The sequence below is a fragment of the Fistularia commersonii genome, chromosome 11, assembly GCF_037954325.1.
Source record: "Fistularia commersonii isolate RoL2024-O1a breed Wild chromosome 11, RoL_Fcom_v1.0, whole genome shotgun sequence".
Lineage (NCBI taxonomy): Eukaryota > Metazoa > Chordata > Actinopteri > Syngnathiformes > Fistulariidae > Fistularia > Fistularia commersonii.
Window position 1 is genome coordinate 13,181,807 of NC_141294.1, and position 21,658 is coordinate 13,203,464.

The 21,658-nt window shown below is 57.1% G+C and overlaps 2 protein-coding genes across 6 annotated transcripts in view; both read right to left on the reverse strand.

Annotated features, from left to right (window-relative positions):
• The window catches only part of grik5 (glutamate receptor, ionotropic, kainate 5), a 45,352-nt gene extending 39,013 nt beyond the window's left edge, over positions 1 to 6,339 (reverse strand). For all 3 annotated transcript variants that reach the window (XM_086155019.1, XM_086155018.1, XM_086155020.1), the window contains exons 1-2: positions 6,068 to 6,339; positions 2,764 to 3,819 (exon numbers count right to left, since the gene is read on the reverse strand). The gene's annotated coding sequence lies outside the window, so the exon portion shown is untranslated. The remainder of the gene's footprint in view (positions 1 to 2,763; positions 3,820 to 6,067) is intronic.
• Positions 6,340 to 10,646: 4,307 nt separating this feature from the next.
• znf574 (zinc finger protein 574) lies at positions 10,647 to 21,281 on the reverse strand. Of its 3 annotated transcripts, none has more exons than XM_086155027.1 (10): positions 21,222 to 21,281; positions 19,024 to 19,181; positions 15,905 to 17,021; positions 15,620 to 15,834; positions 15,350 to 15,529; positions 15,166 to 15,260; positions 14,451 to 14,545; positions 13,143 to 13,291; positions 12,750 to 13,037; positions 10,647 to 11,927 (listed from the first exon to the last, which is right to left on the reverse strand). In XM_086155027.1, the coding sequence occupies exons 1-10, from the start codon at positions 21,262 to 21,264 to the stop codon at positions 11,328 to 11,330; spliced, it is 2,940 nt and encodes a 979-aa protein (XP_086011153.1). In that variant the 5' UTR covers positions 21,265 to 21,281; the 3' UTR covers positions 10,647 to 11,327. The 3 variants fall into 3 exon arrangements, with proteins under 3 accessions (XP_086011153.1, XP_086011155.1, XP_086011154.1); XM_086155029.1 differs by lacking the exon at positions 21,222 to 21,281 and adding an exon at positions 21,018 to 21,158; XM_086155028.1 differs by lacking the exon at positions 21,222 to 21,281 and adding an exon at positions 20,368 to 20,827.
• Between the last annotated feature and the right edge of the window lie 377 nt (positions 21,282 to 21,658).

A 21,658-nucleotide genomic window follows, 5' to 3' on the forward strand; every position in this document is an offset into this window, starting at 1 on the left:
TGTGTGTGTGTGGTGTCCTCTGCAGCATCATAGTCCAAAGGTATAAATGTCCCGGCGTGCTAAACAGCTGATTGTCTCTTTGTTCCTCACTAAGGTCATGACCTCGGTGTTGACCGCAGGATGGATGGAGGCGGATGCTCGCCAGTGGAGGTGGAGGGTGGAGAGCAGAGGGTGGAAGGCGAAGGTGGAAGGCGGAGCTGCTGGTGTCCCTGAGGAGGAGCCCGGCCTCCCGGACGCAGCTGGAGCTCGACCTCCACGGCGCCATGACACCAGCGGGGCCTCTGGTCAGGATCAAGGAAGTGACACAGACTCGAGCAGTCGTGCCTCCGTGAAAGCATCACGCCATTTTACCCACAATGCCTTTTGCCTGCTGCTCCAGGAGCCGCTCCTCAGACCCTTTGTCACTGCCACTCAGCCGTCGCCACGGAAACGCCGACAGCCTCATCCCAGTCAGCTCGCTCCTCACGGAGGAACCTCACACCTCGCCTGGATCTTCTCAGTCCAATCCTGATGACTGCATCCACTGAGAGACCATCAGAGGCAGCGTGGGGGCTCTATCTCTCTGTCTAACACACACACACACACACACACACACACACACACACTCGCCCAAGCCTGGACGGAACAAGATTGGACAAGCAGCCACACAAAAGTGGACCTTTTCCTGAGCACCGTGTGACCGGTGACGAGGGTGGAAGGGGGCGGAGCCACCAGAGGGGCTTTGTGGGTAAGACCCGGGGGGGGGGCGGGTGACCGGGTTATGAACTTCCTGACTCCACTGAGAGACACTGGTGAGGTGAAACATCTGAGATAGACGTCCATATCTTCAGGAGGTTGTCCGCCCCATAAACGTCCGCAGAGTCGCTAGTCTCTTTGCAGAACGGGACACCGGCTGACCTTTCACCTCAGCTTCCACACGGAAACAGGAAGTGCCTCAGAACCGTGTGCAGCAAACTGAAAACTAACCCTGACCCAGGTTTTGCAACCTGGATGCTTTCTGAAGGTACTGCTGACTAACCCTAACCCCAACCCGGTGGAGACTTTGGGTGTCAGCTAGGTCAGTGCCTCAGGTCAAAGGTCACTTGCTAACGCAAAAGCTACATGTTCTCATGCCAGACATTCCCGAGTCACTTCCTGCTTTGGTGGTTCTGATGTGCCTGTAGACCTGAAGGGTCCTCCCATGTGTCTTGCTCAAAGGAGGACCGCCCGCACACACACACACACACACACACACACACACACACACACACATACACACACGTACAGCTTTTAATAGCCCTCAGACTGAAGGTCAGGTCTGAGAGTCAGAGGATAAAATACTGAGATTAAACCCAACGAGGAACCAATCAGAGCACACCATCACAGATCAGGGCCCCGGTGGCACAGGTGTCTTGTTGCCATGGTAACATGTCACCTTTTGCCAGATGCTCGGAGTCTTCATTATGTCAATGATTTAGATAAACCACCTAGCATCCCTGACTACACCCCCCCCCACTATGCCCTCTTCCTCTTACCCTCCATTCAAACATCTGGAAACAGAAATACATCAAAATAGAAAACAATGACCGAGATACAACAGGAAGAGAGGAATCGAGACAAGGAAATGTGGAGAACCGCGAAGAACAGTGGGGAACCATGCGTTTGGTGCTAACTAGGAATGATACCTGGGCCATTGCAGGAAGACCCCAAGATCCTGCAGGAACACCACAGGAACACTGCAAGAACCTGCCAGACAGTTGTCGGCCGGTGGACCGCTAAGCCGACTTGGGTCTCGGCCCTCCTTCGCAGGGCGGGGGCGGGCTGGGGGTGCCGGCGCTCGGCGTGCAGCCGCTGCAGTCATGTTACTACTGAGGAATCATTCCTGGGGCCAACGACCATCCCTGACAAAGGGGGGCGCCGGAGAGCCTTTTCTTGCTTTGTGGCCTCGGCTATACTGCCTGCTGTGACACACTTCCTCTTCCCGTGTCCACAGCCCCCCAACGTGTCCACAGCCCCCCAATGTGTCCACAGCCCCCCAACGTGCCCACAGCCCCCCAATGTGTCCACAGCCCCCCCAATGTGTCCACAGCCCCCCATAAGAGATCTCGGGTGGACTCTCGCTCTATCTGAATGGACTCTGGGTCTCTGAGGGCGGAGCCACGGCAAGCGAGGGATGAACTGAGGCGTTTGCACGAGCAGCAGAATGGATTTCATCTGAAGACACGGAGGAGATGAAAGGAGGCCGAGGAGCAACGCTTCAGGCGTGAGATGTGAAATGAAGGCAACAAAGAGCTCGTCGGGAAATCCAAGTCATTCTCATTAGCTGCTTCCCCCTTTCTCTTTAACACCCCCCACTGCCCCCAACACACACACACACACACACACACACACACACACACACACACACACACACAAACACACCCTCTGTGTCACCCTAATGAATGTGAGTACACTGACAGAGAACCGAAAAACTGCTCTGAGAAGCAAAAATACTCAACACTAATTAGTTCAAATTAACCTCAGGACCAATATATAGATGTGCGCGCGCACGCACGCAAGCAGGCACACACACACACACACACACACACACACACACACACACACACACACACACAGGCTCTCTGTGACACTACCCTTATGCTGTTGTAAGCTGGGCTTTAACATCAAAATCGCCTGCTCTTCTCACACACACTCCCCCCCCCCACAGATGTGAGGACCCTGGATGTGTGTGTGTGAGCCCCCCGCGGGGGTCCGGTGTTGGGGGGGTCCGGCGGCGGTACTCACAGAATGAATGAGACGGCATGGGAAAGCTCCGGGCCTTCCTGTCGCTGACGGACCGGCATGGAGAGCTGAGCGGGCAGCGGGGGAGTCAGGGGGGAGTCGGGGGGGAGTCGGGGGGGAGTCGAGGGGAGTCAGGGGGGAGTCAGGGGGGTCCGGCCCGTGTCATGGGGGGAGGGGGGGGGGTCCAGGTTATAATCCCTTTAGAACAGGACAACGCGGCTCCTCCGCCGGGGAGGACCGCCTCTAAGTCCGGACTCCTCCGTCACCGATCGGGTTCCGCCTCCGGGGCCGGAAGGCCGACGGCACCCTCGCCCGATGGGGGGAACGGAGAAGCGTCAGCAGGGTTCCACACACCTGCTCCCCCCGGCCCCCCGTCCACCTGGCGACCAGGCCTGAAGGGGGAAGCTGCAGACGGCAAGATCCTCTTCTCTGTCTGCCTGATTCCTGCTTGAAGATCAAACACTGTCTGTCCTCCTGTCGGTCTGTCCTCCCGAGCCTTTCCTTCTCCTTCCTACCAGATGTGGGCGGGGGGCGGATGCCGGCCCCGCGTCTCTTCGGTGCCCGCTGCTGTCAATCACCTGCGCGGACCAATCACGGCGGAGCAGGCCGCCAGCGGGTTATGAGCGGCGATGTCTGAGCTGCTCCTCCACCTCCTCGGTCCCTCCTGTCCCTCCGAGGCTGGGGGGCCACGAAGAGGAGCTTCATCACATTTTTCTCCTCAGCGTGTGAAAGTCGGCGCCGTAGAGAAGCGGGAGAGACAGGTGGCTTTTCAAAACTAGCCCTCCTTTTCTTTCGCGGCCAATCAGAGCAGCGAGTCCGTCGGAGGCGGGGCTTCCATCCCTGGCCTCTGCGGGGCGGCGGCTGAAGAAGAGTGGATTCGCTCCGGGCTGCGGACCGAACCGGGATCTGGGGGGGATCCTGGCCGGTCCACCGTCTCCATGGCGACGCTCCGGCACCGAGGGGCCGATCCTCCTCGTCGGGGGCCTCGGCGGGCGGTCAGGTGCGGCGGGGGGGGGGGCGTCCTCCACGTCCCCCACGGGGCCTCCATCTCAGCTAGATCTGGAGGTCAGGGAGAAGAGAGAGCACGGAAGGTTAGCGTGGTGACATTTGTGTCACTCCGCTTTACGGCGAATGTCATTCTCCCCCCCCACCTCCGTCATACTGCTGTCTAGTCCGTCCTTGTCACTCTGCCTCCGACTTTGCTGCCTGTTTTCCTCTGTCCTCCTGGACCCTCATGCTATGATTTGATCTTTTTGCTCTGTTATGACAAGCTGGTCTTCACCCCCCCCCCAGAGACCCCCCAGCTGCCAGATCCACACTCCTTCACCCAATCAGCCCGCTTCATGTGTCTTCACCACAGCTCAACCAACTCAGAAGTCCATCACAGCGTCCAGGACAGGATCAGCTGCGGCTCCAAGCCGACGCCGTCATTCATTCCGGTTTTCAACCCAGAAGACGCACGAGACCTAAAAGCACGAGAAAGACGAAGGTAGCCGCCGGCTCCCTGCTGCCTCTGGAAACCAGAGAAGCTGTCCTGCATCTGTTGGACCTGAAGAGCCTCTGGATGAGAGAAGGACACCACAGAGAGAAGTCCAATTCCAAGCTGCAGGACAGAGAACTTTCACAGGATGCGTGACGTCCCCCGAAAGAGAGACGCCGTCGACGAGGAGCCGATCGGATCGACTTCAGCATTACGACCTGAGACGCGTTCGCGAGCCCGAGATGATTCCACGCAGATCGGGCGGAGGTCGGTTTCCCTTCTGCTCGAAGCCCTCGTCCGAGTCCGCTCCTCAGCGGGGCCAGAAACTGATGCGAGCCGTTTTAACAGGGATGGATGCGTCATCTGCAAACACTACCAGCCCACCTTCTGTTTCTGGGCAGAAGAAGACCAATGAGAAGATCTTCCATCGGCTGAGGACCAAACATACGTTCTCCACCGTGGCTCTGACGCTTCCTCACCGAGACGCCAGTCTCCTCGTACCTCATTCGCCAAGAAAAGCCATATGGAGATTTACCGGTCGGACCTCCAGGGTGGACAGAAGGTCCTGCACACCGACGGCTGCAGCTCCTCTTCTGCTCTGCTGCGAGGTGACTGTCCATCTAAAAATAGTCAGAGGACCAACCTTCGCTTCAGCTGTTACTATGCAACAGTTGGCACCTGGAGAATCCTCGGGTGGGGGTCCTGACCCAGACCAGAACCAGACCAGAACCAGACCAGAAGCAGAATAAGAACCAGAACCAGAATCAAAACCAAAAAAAGGAATCCTGACAGGAACCGGGACCAGCAGACGGCGGTCAAAGGACTCAGGAGGTATTGCACCGCCCGACCCCCTCCCCCCCCCCCCCCCCCCACACACACACACACACACACACAACCTCTCCAACAGGGCTGTTAACACAAGACCCGTGTGTGTGTGTGTGTGTGTGTGTGTGCTGCACAGCTAATGTCACCACATTACCATGGTACTTTGTAACAGGTGTGAAACACGTGAAGTACTCAGTCGTGTGTTTGTGTGTGTGTGTGTGTGTGTGTGTGTGTGTGTGTTACAGCTGCTAGAAGCCAATAAACATTGATCAACTCAGATGCTTTGGTTCCAACTAACCCATGAGGAGGCCCAACACACACAAACACACACACACTCAAATGACTGATGCAGGGCCAGCAGTCCCATCGTGCGTGTGTGTGCGCGTGTGTGCGCGTGCACAAATACATGCAATGAATGGCCTGTGTCAGGAAAGAGTCCAGCGTCTGCATGTGAATTCACATGGAGGAGGAGCTGGAGGGGCCGTGGGGGGGCGGGGGGGGGGCAGCAGCGGGGAGGGGGCAGCAGTGGGGGGGCAGGGGGGCAGTGGGGGGGGGGCAGTCGAACGTCTCCTCCGGGCGGACAGGCCTGCTCGCTTCTCGGTGCGGGAAACAGGTGGGGGGGGGCTCGTAGGTGAACTGCAGATGGGGGGGGGTTTAATGGGGTGTAGAGGGGTAAGAGCGGGTAGAAGGGGTGTAGAGGGGTAAGAGGGGGTAGGAGGGGTGTAGAGGGGTAAAAGTCACCCGTCGCATCAGACCCCCCCCCCCCCCCCCCCCCCACTGACGAGCACAATCCCCGCTCTGTGAGCCCCCCTAAAGGCAGGGACGCCCCGGAGCTGAATACCAATGGAGCGGCTATTATCAACACACACACGCGCACACGCACGGGGGGGGGGGCACACGCACGAATTCGGTGGGGGAGGAGGGGTCCTATTTTCTAACCGGCCATGACGCAAACACACGCCGGAGCGGTTCGACCAGCGTCTGCGGCGGAATCACACTCACCGTGCACGTCGTCGGTCCGTGCGTGTCCACAGCATCCGCGGCTGGAGGATGCGGGGGGTGGAGATGGAGGAGAAGGTGGAGATGGAGGAGAAGGTGGACCTCGGTCCTCGCGGCGGCGGCGCCGGATGCGGAGGAGAGCGGATGCAGGCGGACGCTCGTCCTCTGGGACGCTTCCTACCTCCTGCCTCCTCCCTCCTTCGTCCTTCTTCCTCCGTCCTCTGTCCTCGCGGCTGCTTCCTCCGTCCTCGGGTGTCCCTCCTCCCTCCTCTTCCTCCCTCCTCCTCCCTCCCTCCTCCCTCCTCTTCCTCCCTCCTCTTCCTCCTCCTCCTCCTCCCTCCTTCTTCCTCCTCCTCCTCCCTCCTCTCTCCTCAGTCCGGTCCTCCTTCCTTCGTCCTCCTTCCTGCCTCCTCTCGCCTGCTTCCTTGCTTCCTCCTCCGTCCTCAGACGCGACGCGCGTCCACCGTCCCAGCGTCCATTTGTTGATCCCGCTCTTCCGTCCGCGTGTCCGTGGATCCGCTGTGATTCAGCGCCGCGCGAAGGCGAGCTGCCCCCCCCCCCCCCCCCCGCTCAATAGTTCCTCCTCTGCTTCTCCAATCTAATCAGCTCCTCCCCCCCTCCTGCCCCCCCGAGGTATTTTTCTCAAAGATGAAGACCCCCCCACACACACACACACACACAACACACACACACACACACACACTCACACTCACACACACCCTCCTCTGTCAGTCAGTGCGATGAGAAGTGGAAATAAAAGAAAAGGCAAAAAAAGGTCACGGAGGAAACAAACATCTGAGGAGTGCGGGCTCGTGCACAGGCGCATTGACGCGCACGCGCACGGTCTCACGCGTCAGCGGGACTAAATACAACAGTTGGAGGCACATATTGACACAAAGTCACTGAGATGCAGAAACACACTGGGGGCGTCTAATGTGGGAGGGGGTGAGGAGCCTGTGCTCCTGGAAGCCTCCTCTTCCATGGGTTTGATATTCTTCGACACGACGCTCCACCGAAGCCCAGCACGCCGGCACCTTCTCCACTGTCACCCAGGACCTGAAGGACCTGAAGGACCTGGAGGACCTTTTCACCCGCGCCGCAGACCAAGTGCTACGAACGCTGAGGAGATACTCCGAGCGCCTCCATCTCTGCGACTCGCTCCAGCAGCCCGAGGACAAGCAGACGCTCGGGTTGGTCGTTTACCGCCGGCGTTTGAAGGTCTACGGTCATCTGCTTCTGCCGGGACCAGAAGTGAGGAACCCGGGGACGCCATCAGGAGGTCCGAGGGTCCATCGGCCTGCTACCCAAGCACTCGCATACACACACACTCGTTACTGTTCTTTATAGTTTGGACTACTTCTGACACCCCCCACCAGGGCCATGACAGGACACACACACACACAGGGCATGTCAAATGATGCAGAGTGAATAGGTGAAAACATGATGAGGTTGTGTGTGTGTGTGTGTGTGTGTGTCGACGTCCAGGTCCGGTGGTTGGGTTTTTCCTCGCCCTGATCCCATCAGACGGCGCCTTCCCTCCGGCTGCCGCCTCCTTTCACTGTCTGTAAACTCGCAACTTTACTGTTCTTTAATTACAGTGTGTGACTCTGTGGACGAAGTGCCAGTGTGTGTGTGTGTGTGTGTGTGTGTGTGTGTGTGTGTGTGTGTGTGTGTGTGTTGGGGGGGAGTCACATCACCCCTGGCTGTGACCCACAGCAACAGTTTGGAGGAAGTCAGAAGTTTCCATGTGCTGTCGCTCCCATTCCATCACACACACTGACATGCAGCCTGCAGTGCCCTGTGTGTGTGTGTGTGTGTGTGTGTGTGTGTGTCTGTGTGGTGTGTGTTTTAACCCCCGCCTGCTCCGCCCCTCCCTGGGTCGTCAGCAGAAGCAGATGACCCTGAGTGTCTCCTCAGATGACTGGATCAGACAGCCTGCTATTTGAGAACCAGCAGAAGCGAGCTGCTCCCGGACTCCCCGGCTGTGGCGCTGGTCTCCGGCCCGACCCGGCGGGCTACGAACCAATTCATGCGAAGCATCTTTACATAACAAGTATGCATCATACACGAGAGCATGTGCACGTGCACATACACACACACACACAGGTTCAATAACACGCACGGCAAACGTAAACCGTCCCACGTCTTCCCATTAGTAGACGTTTGTTTGTACATGTTGATGGAAGGTTTGCATGATGGGGGGTGGAGGGAGGTCGTGTGTGTGTGTGTGTGTGTGTGTGTGTGTGTGTGTGTGTGTGTGTGTGTGTGTGGAGGGGGGTTGACATTCAGCCTCAGCACTGAGTTTTGTCCGTGGAATAATGATTAGCTCCTTGGTATTCTAGTCACACACTCTTCACTATCAATGAGAGAGGTAGGAGGAAGCAGGAGGGAGGAGACATGCAGAGGAGAGGAGGTGGGGGGGGCAGGGAGAAACAAGGTGAACACAAGAGTGAGGGATGAAAATAGAGAGGGAGGGAGGACAAAACAGAGGGTATAATATGACATAAGCAGATGTAGGTGCAAGTGTGCTGCAGTATGCTGCTCTCACACACACACTACAGAAATCAAGGCAGAACAAGCCGCCTGGAGTCCACACACACACACACACACACACACACACACACACACACACACACACACACACACACACACACACACACACACGCACACACACTACTTTGTCAAAGTCACAGCAGGTACAGCCACCTCAGCAAAGAGACAGGGGCGATGTTGCGGGGGGGGGGGGGGGGGGGGGAAACAAGGGGAGAACCAGAAGGACGGGTAGTGGGGGGGGTCAAGTGTGTGTGCATGTGTGAGAGTGTGTGAGATGACTGCATGGCGTGTCTTAATCAGGCCAATGTTGCACTAATGACTCGATGGATCACGGCCCGGTGACGGGGCTGTGAAGCGGCTCCTCAGCAGATCACGGAGAACCTGAGACTCACAGCGGTTTGGCGCGAAGACGCGGCGGCTAAAACCGGTCGCCGTGACAGCAGCCGCCTAAAGCTGGGGACCTGCGGTCGGAAGCAAAGAATGAGAGGCATGTTATCACTCCAGGGGTGTGTGTCCGCATTCATTCCATATGTACGTATGTGTGTGTTATGTGTGATATGTCGCATCCCATCATATCCTCTGATTCTGTCTTGTCTCGCGTGCTTTCCTCCGCGTCTCCCGCCGTCCTTTGCTGTGTCTTCGGAGCAGCGGGCTAACGTCTGCCGGCGGCTGGATGTTTGATGGCGTCGTCATGGAAACAAAGCCCCGGCGGCATCTCCGAGCCATCGGGACGTCGAAATGGATCGGTCGGCGTGACGTCCGCCTTCTGACGGCGTGACGTCCTTCCCGACCGGAAGCCGTACCTTCCACGCCGAGCGGCTCATCATTTAAGAGCCACGAGGACGCGTTCTTCTCGCTTTCCCTCAGCAGGTTTAGGAAATGTCTCCTCCTAGCGGATCGAGTCCTCCATATAGGAAAGAAGTTAGTTATCCCTGATTATGAATGACCTCTCCGTGCAGTCCGGAGTTGAATCCTGGAGGCAGCGCAGTTTTGGTTCACGCCAGATTCCCTTCCAGGAACAAAACCCTCCTCACGTCAGGAGCTCCGGGAATCCAGCGGGTTCCTCACTAAAGTCCACCAGGCTGCGAACCCTTCCGCTCCGTCTTCCCAGACTAGGCCTCGCGCCAGGACCGCTTCAAGCCCGGGACCCGAGTCCAATGGTTCCCTTGAGGCTCGGATGGCAGCTCAGCAGGAGCAGGGTGAGGAGCAGGGTGAGGAGCAGGCCGCCTTCTCGTGACCAGGACAGTCCTTACAGAAACACAATCTATACTGGCAAAATCCTCTTGACACAGGAGAAAGGAGACTCTTCAGAGCTCCAAACATGAGTTTCTTATAGCCATCATGGACCAGAACCTTCATCCGCGGCATCAGGCAGGCTCCTCTGCCACCAGCTCGTTCCGTCCGATCATGAAGACCCGTCGGAAAACGGACATCCTGTCTGTCCTCCCTTCTATCTCCGCTTTGGAGGACAACCGAGAGAACGCCAAGAACTGGCCGATTTCATTGAAGATGGTCGGAGCTCCGGAGGAAGCAGAGTCACGGGACTCAGGAGGGCCGTCTGCTGGATAGTTCCGGAGGTGTGGGGTCGAGGGCTTTTCTGGAATAAAGGTCTGAAGAAACGCCTCCCGTCTTCATCAGATGGAGTCCGAGGGCGCGCCGGAGCCCTCTGAGCTCCCGGGTGTGCAACGAGGACGTGAAGATGGAGGAACGTCACCGGACAGGACGTGAATCCTGGATTGACCCCCTGACGCCCCAAGACCTTCCCGCCGCAGAATCATTTACATTTCTGCTCCCATGACAGGAGGAGCGGGAGGCTCCATCAAGTGCCCTTTTCAAAGCCACGGTGGTCCACTGACCTCTTCCTTCTCTGCTTCACCGCTGCCCCTCTGGTAGCCCCCCGTCACTACAGCGCCACCAAAGTAACGACACGACCGGTAGATTTCGTTCGATTGCCACGGTGACGGGTGTGAAAACTGATTTTAAAGTCTGCTGCCCACCGCCTGCAGAATGATGGACGTTCACCAATGTGAAAGCTGACATGTTTTATTCAGGAGGAACTTTACTGGGGCACCTCCCCCCATAAACAGAGGCGGTAAATACATCTGAGGGTTTGATGTTCTCCGGTCTCAAGCTACCTCCCGCTCCTGCCATCTGAAGACTCATTTACCCCCCCCCCCCCCACCTGAGGATCCAGACCTCTGGGCCGACACGTGACCTGCCCGCGGGTCACTTCATGCTCCTCACGGAAAGGGCGGCAAATAGCCGTGTCTCTCGGTGCGAAACGTGTCGGTTGGATTAGCTTAGCCGTTAGCTCGTGACCCGACACGGCCGCTCGGTGACCGCTGACCCGGAGCAGAAGGAAGTAATGCCATCTGGCCGACGGCGTTGTCGCTCTGAGCGTGTTCGCGGCGCCGCTGCGGGTCCGCTGGGACCGCGTTCTGGCAGATGAGCATGAGAACTCCGGTCCGCTGCAGGAGAACCGAGGTTCCGGCTTGACGAGCTGGGTTGATGTCACTTTTATTTAAATAAAATCAGTCACACTGAGGGAAAGAGGGGATGAGAGCGTTGCGCCGAGGAGGAATCGGATCAGAAGAAAACACACACTCGGGACACGTTAAAAGCCCAAACACAAACAGGAAGCGGAGTTCACTGCGGCTCGCGGTCCGTCCTTCGGCGAACGTACTCACTCGGCCGAGCCGGCCTCTGCCCTTCATATGGTCTCCTCCACGATGAACTCGATGGAGTGCTGGGGGGACTGGCCGGCCTCCACCATGGTGATCTCGCTGCCGTCCATGGTGATGGTGGGGACGGCGATGGCCTGAGTTCCCAGGACGGCCGAGGGCAGGATGACGACCTGAGATGTTCCCTCGATGCCGCTCAGCTCGTCGGCGGGGATCATGACCGTCTCCGTGGCCCCGTCGCCCCCCTGCAGTACGTAAATGGTCTGCACCGAACCGGGATCCATGTCCCCCGAGGAGGCCAGAGAAGACAGCACCTTGGCCCCCTCAAGGACCTTCTGTACCTGCGCCGCCTCGGCCGCCTGCGCCGCCTGCTCGGCGCTGTCGGGGGGCACGTCTCCGTGCAGCCGTACGTGCTTGTCGAGGTTGGAGCGCGAGCGGAAGGCGGCCGTGCAATGCGGGCAGGGGTAGGGCTTCTCGCCGCTGTGGGTGCGAGCGTGCTCGGTGAGGCGGGCGGCCACGCTGAAGCTCTTCCCGCAGATCCAGCAGCAGAAGGGCCGCAGGCCGCTATGAATCCGCTCGTGGTCCTGCAGATGTGGCAGCTGGCGGAAGCGTTTGCCGCACGTGGCGCACTGGAAGAGGACAGGAGGACAAGGAGTCAGCGGGGGTTCGAACCAGCGCTTCTGTCTGAAGCCCTATGAGCCCACTATACGCCTGCAAGAAAAAAAAAGAAAAAAGGAAAGCCATTCTATCGCTCGACTGCGGCTCGGACTTCCGAGCCCTTTGTGCTTTTCTGCAGATGCAGCAGTTCTTCGGGAGGAGCGGAGGGAACAAGGGAGGGGGGAGAAACAGTAACGAAGGGGGGACAGAGAGAATATCACCCGTCAACAGAGACCCCGTGGCTGTTCGCCAGGAGGACTGCTTGAAGCCGGGCCTCCGCACACTGGAGGAAAACAGGGCCAGAACGGCAGCCGTGTCGCTCTGATATAATCCCTCGTCACTCTGGCTTCCCACGATCGGACGTGTCGGCCAATACAATTCCGCCCAGGAAGCGCCCGCTGCGTGTCCTCAGCATAGGACTTCATTTCAGATGCAGCGGCGCTTCTTCCAGGGCGCCGGCGGACCCGAACCTCCGATCCTCAGTGTGCCGATCTATACGGCAAACATGAAATCAATTCCCGCAGTACGACGCGCACCGATCAGCTTGGGTGGTTCCGTGGTTGATGTCCTGCTTTGTCACCAGAGCGGCAGAGGGAGAGAGTCCCAGAATAGTAACGTGGGGGGGTGACAGGCCCGAACTCACCCCCGCCATTAATCACAGGTACAGGAGGAGGGAGGAAACACCCGCAGGACACTCACTGCACACACGGCTGCCGTCCTCCGCCGCGGCGACCGAGCCGGGGATGAAACGGCCGGCGTGATGGACGGGCGGGAGGACGTCGGATTATTCTCACCTCGAAGGGCCTCTCGTCCGTGTGCGTCCTCATGTGAACGTTGAAGGTGGAGTTGTAGGCGAAGTCCTTGTGACAGATCTGACAGCGGAAGCGAGGCCGGCTCCTGGACTTGTTGAGCTTCCCTTGGAAGTGGGCCAGCACGTGCTCCTCCAGGGTTTTGTTGCAGGTGAACCTGCGGCGGCAGGGCCTGACGGGGCACTTGAGGGGGGTCTGGCCAGTGTGAGACAGGCGGTGCAGGTCCAGACCCTCCTGGGTCATGCAGCGATGGCCACACAGGTCACATTCAATCTGAGGAGAGGCAGACATTGAGAAGAGAAAAGGTCTTGGAGTGCTGAGATCGTGACATCTAACATGCACGCATGCAGTTCCAGAGGTGTTGTCCAGCTGTCTGACCTGCCCGGTGCAGCGTCCTCGGCCCTGGCCACGCCCACGGCCGGTGTTCCTCTCCTCCTCTGAGGTCGGGCAGCGCTGCAGGTGGATTTCTAGCACCGACTGGTTGACGAACTGGGAGGAGCAGTGAGGACAGACCACCGGCTCCTTGTCTGAGGAGAAACCGGCAGGCTCGTCAATGCTCCGCTGACCGCCGGGAAACCCGAACTACAAAAACGGCAACCGGAATCCCAGACATAAAGAGATCGTGTTAGCGTTCTTATGGAACGCAGAGTGAGAACCCAGCGTTCCAGGGTCTTCTCCGGAGGGTGACTTGCTGAGCGTTAGCGCCACCGGCAGGACATTCTGCAAACGGAACCGGCTTCGGGTCATCTCGGGCTTTTAAAGTCTGGCAGAAAAACTGCTGACGCTGGAGATCCATCGGCGCGTTCGTAGGTCGTCATGCCGACCTCTCGCAATCTGCTAACCATCTGCGGCATCGGTCCCGGACGGGGGGGTGCACGGCCCGCCTCGGCCTCCTAATTAAACCTGTAACGAGGACTATCTGGCCCTGTGGCCGCACACCGATCAATGGATCAATCTCTCCAATCATCGCGCTCAGAGGAGCCCAGTCCCTCTGACCCTGAGATTAACTAACAAGGCCCCCTGTGATGAAGATGAAGTGCGGCCACGTCGACCCAAATCGCTCCCTCCTTCGGTCCACACGGGACCCGCATCAATGGAGTCACTGACCTCCACATCCCGGGACATTCGCCTCTTAGTGGACGCACAGCGAGTGTCAGAAAAGCCGGGCTAAAGCCTTGGAGGCACTCTGGAATTCACGTCGTTGAGTCTGATCGCTCTCCGGTCAGCCCAGCAGACCAGGCTCAAGGGTCACTGATCCACAGTGATGTCACGGAGCAAGAAACTCACGGGGTCTGAACATTAGGAGGCCTTCAATCAAGTCAGGGTTCCTCAAAATGACTAGGTGGACTCTCTCAGTTGCACGTGGTCCGTTTCCCATCCCGGGGAAACGGTCACTGTGTGTTCTGGGTAAAGATACAAATGGCTCTGGAGAAGTCTTGACCTGATTGACTTAATGAGACAATAGATTGTCCTTCCAGTGAGGGATCAGCAGGACCTCATGTTCCATCCAATGAGGAGTCAGAGAAGAATTAATGGGTTTCAAATGAAGAAATTAGTAAATGAAAAGTCCAGTTATCTCTACTTTGCTGTGTGTGTGTGTGTGTGTGTGTGTAAATTAGGGCTCAGAACCCCACTGTCCGTGTGTCAGCGGCAACCCTAAAGTCTAGAACGAATATGACCTCTCACCTTGATGAGTGAGAGAGTGCAGGTCCAGCTCTTTCCTGCGACTGAAAGCTTCTCCACACTCGGGGCAGGGGAACGGGTGGCTGGTGTGCAGGAGTCTGTGGGAGAACACACGCACAGTGTGGTTGACCAGAGAAGACAGCATAAAGGCTTACTTCCGTGTCCGACCGCTGTCATCGGCCCCTCGCGGGTCCAACGGTCCGAACCCGGCATCGGGCTGCTCGGAAACGATTCGGCCAAGTGTTTTTGAGCAGGACATGGAACCCTTACCTGCTGCTCGCTGTTCATCCAGGATGGGTGAAAAGCCGGTTAAAGGGCCGCACGCACACGCACGCCCAAAAACACACACGACAGGTGATTTACCAGCTGACATCCGAGCCAACCGTCCGGAGCCTTCAGTTTGACTCGCCGAGGTAAAGCAAGAGGTCCAACGGCTTCGAAAACACAGTTTTTTTGTGAAACTAAAAGTGACGCTCGGTGTTTGTGAAGATAAAGATCTCCCATCAGGCCAGGGTTCCATCTGATAATCTCTACTCCGTACAACTGCGCTCTGGGGCTACTGGAGGCCTCGGTCCGCGTCCAGAGCCGAGAGCGATCTCCAGAGAAGAAGGTTGTCTCCGTCTGTCCGAGTCCAGCCCCGACATCTCCGACATAAACCGAAGCGAATCCAGTGCCGGCCGCTTCTCAAAGACAAGACGGGGCTTCTCGTCGTTCCTACCTGTGGTGGTTGACCTGGTCCTCGGTGTTGAAGCGTGAAGGACACTGGGGACAGGAGTAGAGGTGAGCGGATCCTTCGTGGTCCAGGTTACACACCTGAGGACAACAGAGACCAGGTCGTATGTTAGATGCTGCTGGCAGAGGAGGTCCAGGACCGGGACTCTGAGCAATGTGCCGAGGCGAACCGGTTTGCGTCCCCTCTTGCGGCGCGGCGTGGCAGAGGAGTGGATGAGCTGGTGTCTCTTCAGGGTGGCTGCCTGGGAGAAGTTCTTCCCACAGAGCTCACAGCTGAAGGGCTTGTTTCCGGTGTGGCTCATGCTGTGGCGCAGCAGGCTCTGGGAGTTGGTGAAGGACTTGGAGCAGACCTTCGCGGCGGCAACAACAACGACACCGACCTGGGTTAGTGGCTGCGGACGCCCCGGCGGGAGGAGAGGGAGGCGGGTATCGTCGCTCACCTTGCAGGTGAAGAGCTTCTCGCCGGTGTGCCTGTAGACATGGGTGCGGAGGAAGACGCGTCGGGTGAAGGTCTTGCCGCAGTACGGGCAGACGTGGGGAAGGGGGGTGCGCGCCCAGTCCTGCAGCAGCTTGGCCGGCGGGGGCAGGTTGGCCGTGTCCGAGTCAGCGGCGGTGCTATTCTCAGAGTCGTCCTTGGAGCCTGCACCTTTGCTTCCTGGAAGACAACGAAGGTTGTTGAGGTTCTGCGGGAGAAGCCTCGAGCGGCCCTTCCTGACCTCGCTGACCTCTGAACACGGCTCCGCCGCTCAGGATCCTGAAGGCGGGCCGGCTCCTCTTAGGAGCAGGAGAACCCGGGCCGATGGCCGTAGGCGAGGACAGCGGCTGCTTGGCGCCGAGCGAGGACCCCTGAGCTTCAGTGAGCGTTTCGCCGCCAACGTCCGCCCCGTCCGCGGCCGAGCCGTGCTGCCGACGGTGGTAGAGGAACTGGGTGGTGTTCATGAACGTCTCTCCGCACTGGGAGCAGCTGTGCAGCGGCTCCTGCAGCTGGTGCTTCTCTCTGCGGTGGGCCACCAGCCCCGCCTCCTCTCGGAAGGTCTCCCCGCAGTGGACGCACACGTACAGCTCGGGCCGGGTGAAGGGGGAAATGACGGCGTTGGGAGGAGGGGCCTCTGTCCCGTTGCTCTGAATGCACATCTCCTCGGCGGTCGTCTCAGGCACCACCACGACCTTCTCCTCTCCCTTCTGCCGGTGCTGCTTGCGGTGGTAAAGGAACAGGGTGGTGTTGAGGAAGCTCTCCCCGCACACGGAGCAGCGGTGCAGGGCCTCTTCGAAGCCGTGGGTCTTGCGATGAGCCACCAGCTCGGAGACCAGGCCGAAGCAGGAGCCGCAGTCGGTGCACAGCAGCACCGGCTCAGGCTTGGGCTTCTTGTTGGACCCTCTGCCCTTTGGAGAAGAGTCTTCCGCAGTAGAGACTGGAGGGACGGCCTCTGCGGCGGGTGGACTAACGCTCTGGGCCGCAGAGGCCTGCAGAAGCTGCATCCTCTCTTCCTCCGCGGCCTCCTCGGCCTGTTCCGGGTCATAGGCGGTCTCTGTGAGGGGCGGCTCCTCCGGAGGCCCCCCGGAGCCCGGGGCCGCTGGGCTCTCTGCTCCGGGTTCGCGGTCCGGGCTCGATTTGCCCTCGCCGGCAAAGTGCTGACACGTTCCTTCTTTACGGTGCTGCTGCCAGAAGTCCAGGGTCTTGAACAGTTCGTCGCAGTCCCCGCACTGGTAGAGGATCCGGGGCTGGTCCGAGGACGGCTGAGGACTCACCGCCACCTGCTGGATGTCCTCGCTGACGGGCTGTCCGGACGGCTCCGCTAGCTGTCCCTGAAGCTGAGGGATGGAAATGGTCCTCAGGACTTGCTGCATAGACACAGAGGGAAAACGACAACGGGAAATGGTCAGCTTCCGCTGAAAGAGACAGATGAGAAGCCCTTCTCCTCGCCAGGTCAAAGATGCCTGACATCTACTGCCGTCTGAACACGGGAGAACCATCTAAATCTCTAATGGTGACCTGAAGCAGGTGCAGCGGCAGTGAGCGGTAAACATCTTCAGGTACCACGCAGGCAGCCCATGCTGTTTCAAGAGCTGGGGTCGACGTCCATGTCCACATTAATGGAACGCCCCCTCCATCATACAACAGCCACAGCACCTTCACCACAACAGACCGCCACCATCCCGACATGGCTTAATCACAGATGATCGGGGGGAAAAAAAAAAAAACAAATATCTTCCCAGGAGGCCAAACAACCAGAGGAGATCATCTTCTGGGAGTTCAACTTCAGATGGGGATAAAGGACAGGATAAGAAGATATCAATATTTATTCAAAACAAGATCTTGAGATGTTTCCTGATAGAAGAGACCACAAAGAGTGATGGTTTCGCCTCATTGGTGTGTGTGTGTGTGTGAGATCAAATGTTACGGATGTGATTGTGAATCTTCCTTATGGTTTTATTCTCCTGGACTGTGGTCACTGAGATGGACCCTGGTGTGTGATGATGGGATTATGGGGGCCTAACCGAAAATACGGACGCCAACAGCCGACCGTACAGATGTAGCATCGACACAGGTCCGCTGAGGTTCTCAGAACATCCTTGATCTCCCATCGGGTTCCACAGATAAAATGGTGGTGCCGATGCCCACCGGCGCCATGACAGAAGAGCAGCTGACATCTCAACGCGTTGACAGAAGAGCAGCTGACATCTCAACGCGTCTTCTGTCATGGGGACCGCTCGACTCGCTCGCCTTTTCTTTACTTCTTATCAACTTAGTCCTCAAGTCTCAGCAGCACCTGATCAGCTGACCACGTTTCCTGTCACATGATCCCTTTGGCCCCATGGATAACTGGGTTTACAACTCCCTCTGCTGGACAAACACCAGGAAGACACCCCTTTGAAAATCCCCAAATATTGGCTCATCTGAGAGGGACAGTGCACGTACATGCGCGTCATCATGCACTGACAACAAGCCAGCAAAATAATAACCACTGGCTTATTTGCATCTGTTGTCTCCAACGGATGCTCCCTGAGAGGAAAGAGCTGCAGAGATAATATTTATCAAAATCACATCAGATCAAGGCAGAGGGGACATTTCAGTGTAGGGAGCAGGAAGTGCCTCCTCCTGCTCTGATCATGAGCACCTTTAGTATTGTGTTTGAAAAATACAAAGGCAAAACAATGAGAACATCTGCAATCACACCCACCCACACACCCACCCACCCACCCACACACACACACACACCCACACCCACCCACACACACACACACACACACACACACACACACACACTTCCAGCGGTGTCCTCTGGTGACAGGGTTCACAACCCCATCCTGTGATGCAATCCCCCACACACCTGACCCGTCTGCGACGCGTTTCCGGGGTAACCAGACAGAAACACTTAACTGAGACCTGAATCCTGAGATACACCAGACTGCTTCTTCTCCATGTTCTGATGTTCTAAACTGTTAAAATGGGATGGAGGTTGGTGCGTTGGGGAGCAGACAATCAAATCTGGAGCCTTTCAATTTCAGAAGACAAAGATTATGTTGTGAGCAAAGGTTCACCAGAAAACTGGTCCCGCTGCCTCTAAATGCAGACATGAGGAAAGAAACCTGAGGAAAATAAAAACGGGCTGCGATAGGGTCAGCTACAGCCACTACATTTCCTGAGTGAGTTGTTTTCCTTCCTGCGACCCGGTGTCATTTCCGCTTTCAATGCTCACCGGACTCTGCGAATGGCTGGCTTTTCCCACCAATTAAAATGTTCAAATTAAATCACAATAAATGAAGTCCTCCCTGATCGTTGAGCCTGACCCCACCTTCTGAGCGGCCTAAGTACCTTCTCCACCTGGGCAGCATAACTTACCTGGGTCTGCACCACCGGAATAGCGTCGGGAACAGCGCCAGATGTGTCGGCCTGCTCCTCCTCTGCCGTGCACGTGAGCTGATGCTTAAGCACCTCCTCGAGGGTGTTGAACTCCTTGTAGCAGGGGAAGCACATGTACACGGACGAGGACTCCATGGCTGCAAAGGTATCAGAAATAAAAACATTACCGGGGTCTCGGCAGGTTAGAGGAGGAGCCGGTGAAGGTTCCACCCCGACACGGGTTTACCACAGTTCCCATGGCCTGGAGGGCCGAAGGTCCCTCTGGCAGCCCCTTTATAGGACAAACAGAGGTTTAGCCGCAGGAACATTAGTTAGATGTTGGTGGACGTGGACCTCCTGGAGGTAAGGTCTGCCCATGCTGATGGGATTCAGTTGTGTTGTTTGGTTTAAAGAATTCTGTTTCAAGGCAGTGATCAAACTGACAGAGGAATATATCAGAGCCTTTGAAGGAGATCTGTGTCTAAAACTATTTAATTCAAAGGGAATGAAGCTGGAGATGCCCAACCTCTCATTAAAACCCAGGATTCCAAAGCAAACCTCCTTTCATTTGACACCTCTGAAGGTCAGGATTTATTTTAAGAGCAGCTAGTTGCCCTCCGTCCGTCACAGCGAGACGTTGGGAGGTTCCAGCCACCAGGAGTAAACTGTGGATTTTGGGACGTCTGTCGGCTGAAGACCCGCTGCTTCAGAGAGATGAGACCACCTGAGGGCCAAACTGACGACGACCACCGTTAAACACGGATGATTAGAGTCGGAGCCGAAAACGTCCCCCGGGCCCGAACCTCTCACTTAGGCTGAGAAAAATGTCTCAAGATTCATGAGCAACTCCTACAGGACATCCGTAGCTGGACCCTGCCCTTTGGGGAGAGCATCCTTTGCTGCACGACTTCCAAAGAATCCCGCTCTTCCGTCCCCAGCTTTCCCAACTTCTGTCTTCAAGTGGACAGCTTCTGGAATCTCAGTGTTCTCCAACAGCCCGTTCCTCAGAAGCGTACATTTCATGACCCAGGTACCGACGGCTGTAAATAATAAACCGGTAACCGGGCACCTCATTGTCCGTGAAAGACACTGTCCTCTACGCTAAACAGAGCGGAGTTATTGATCCAGCCATCATCCATGGTGGATGGAGTGGTAAGCAGCTGGAGAAGATCAGTTCACTACAAACCAGCTGCTGTGGTGAGAGGGGAAAATGAGCCAGTTTAACTCCACAAAGTCCAGTCTGGATGAAAACACACAATTTCAGCAGGGGTGTCATCTCTCTGACAACGAGCGATTTCGGTGAATAAAGTATTATTACATGGCTGACTTTACTCAGTTACTCACTAGTAGACACTGTCATTTGAGACCATGAGGGCTTTTCATCAGGTGTTTCAAACAGGAAATGGCGAAATGCAGAGGAGCAGAAAGTGACTTTGACAAAAGTGCAGGAAAGGGACCAGACGAGTCCCTCAGCTCCCCGTGGGTCGTCAGTTCCACACCCGCGGGGTCTCGATGTTTGTGCTTCACAGTGATGACAGAACTTCACGTTCAGTTCGCCACCACACTCTGGGCAGAGGCGATCTTCACGGCAAACACCCCGAGGACAGGTGCAGACGTGATGGAGCCCGCCTCTCACCTGTAGCCCAGGAGACCGAGACCGAGACCGGCCGCTCCTCGGAGGGTAATGTGCCGCGTCACTGGGGCGGCGGGTCAGCGAGACCGGCTCGGATCATCTTAAGGCCCATGTGTTTCCGGGCTGCTGCCTGCTAGCGGCTAACCGTTAGCCTGCTAGCAGTCTTATATGTCAACAACCGCTAACATACTGCGATGGCCGTCTCTCTAGCAATATGGCTACTAACGGTTAGCTCGTCGCATCACTAGCTCCGAGGCTAATGCGACAAGCGGCCGGCGCTTCCCGGGGAGCCGCGGCGGTCGTCACACCAGCCGGTAAATAAAGCCTTTAACCGCTTGGACCACTGGTGCTTTCTGCTTACTTTCTGGTACCGAGGAGAAGACGAAGAAGAAACCGGCGAAGACGGAGGGCGGGATACGCTTCTTCGGTGGTATAATGGCGGCGGCCGTCTAAAAGTTCAGATTTGCTGTCTCCCCCCGTCGAATTCCTCCATCCGTCCGCGCGCATACGCTCACGCACGCGGAGACGACGCCGCTCAGGAAAGTACAAAAAGTTATTTACTCACCCTTATAGTTACTCGCCGTTTGGACGTTACCGTTCGAGGACATAGGACAACTTCTGTTCCTCGTTCATGTTACAAGACTCGCTGTGATTGGCTGCTGAGGTCACTCTACGGGCCAATAGCATCTCACGACACACACACACAGCGGAGTTTGTAGTCCAAAAGCGCGCCAGTTCCCCTGAGGCGCGGGATGCTCCCGGTCCCGGTACCGGTCCCGGTCCCGGTCCCGGTCCTGCCCCCCCCCCCCCCCCCCCCAACCACTTCAAAATAGCAGGAAATCTGTTTAACTTGTAAACTGCAAATATTGTCTGATAAACACACACGGCTGCGGCGGCTGTGCGTGTGTGTGAGAGAGAGATGGTTTTCGTCCTGGTGACCTGTCCGAGCTCTGGTGTTCTTGTTGTTGTGTGAGGTTTCGGAACATAACTCATTTTTGTTTT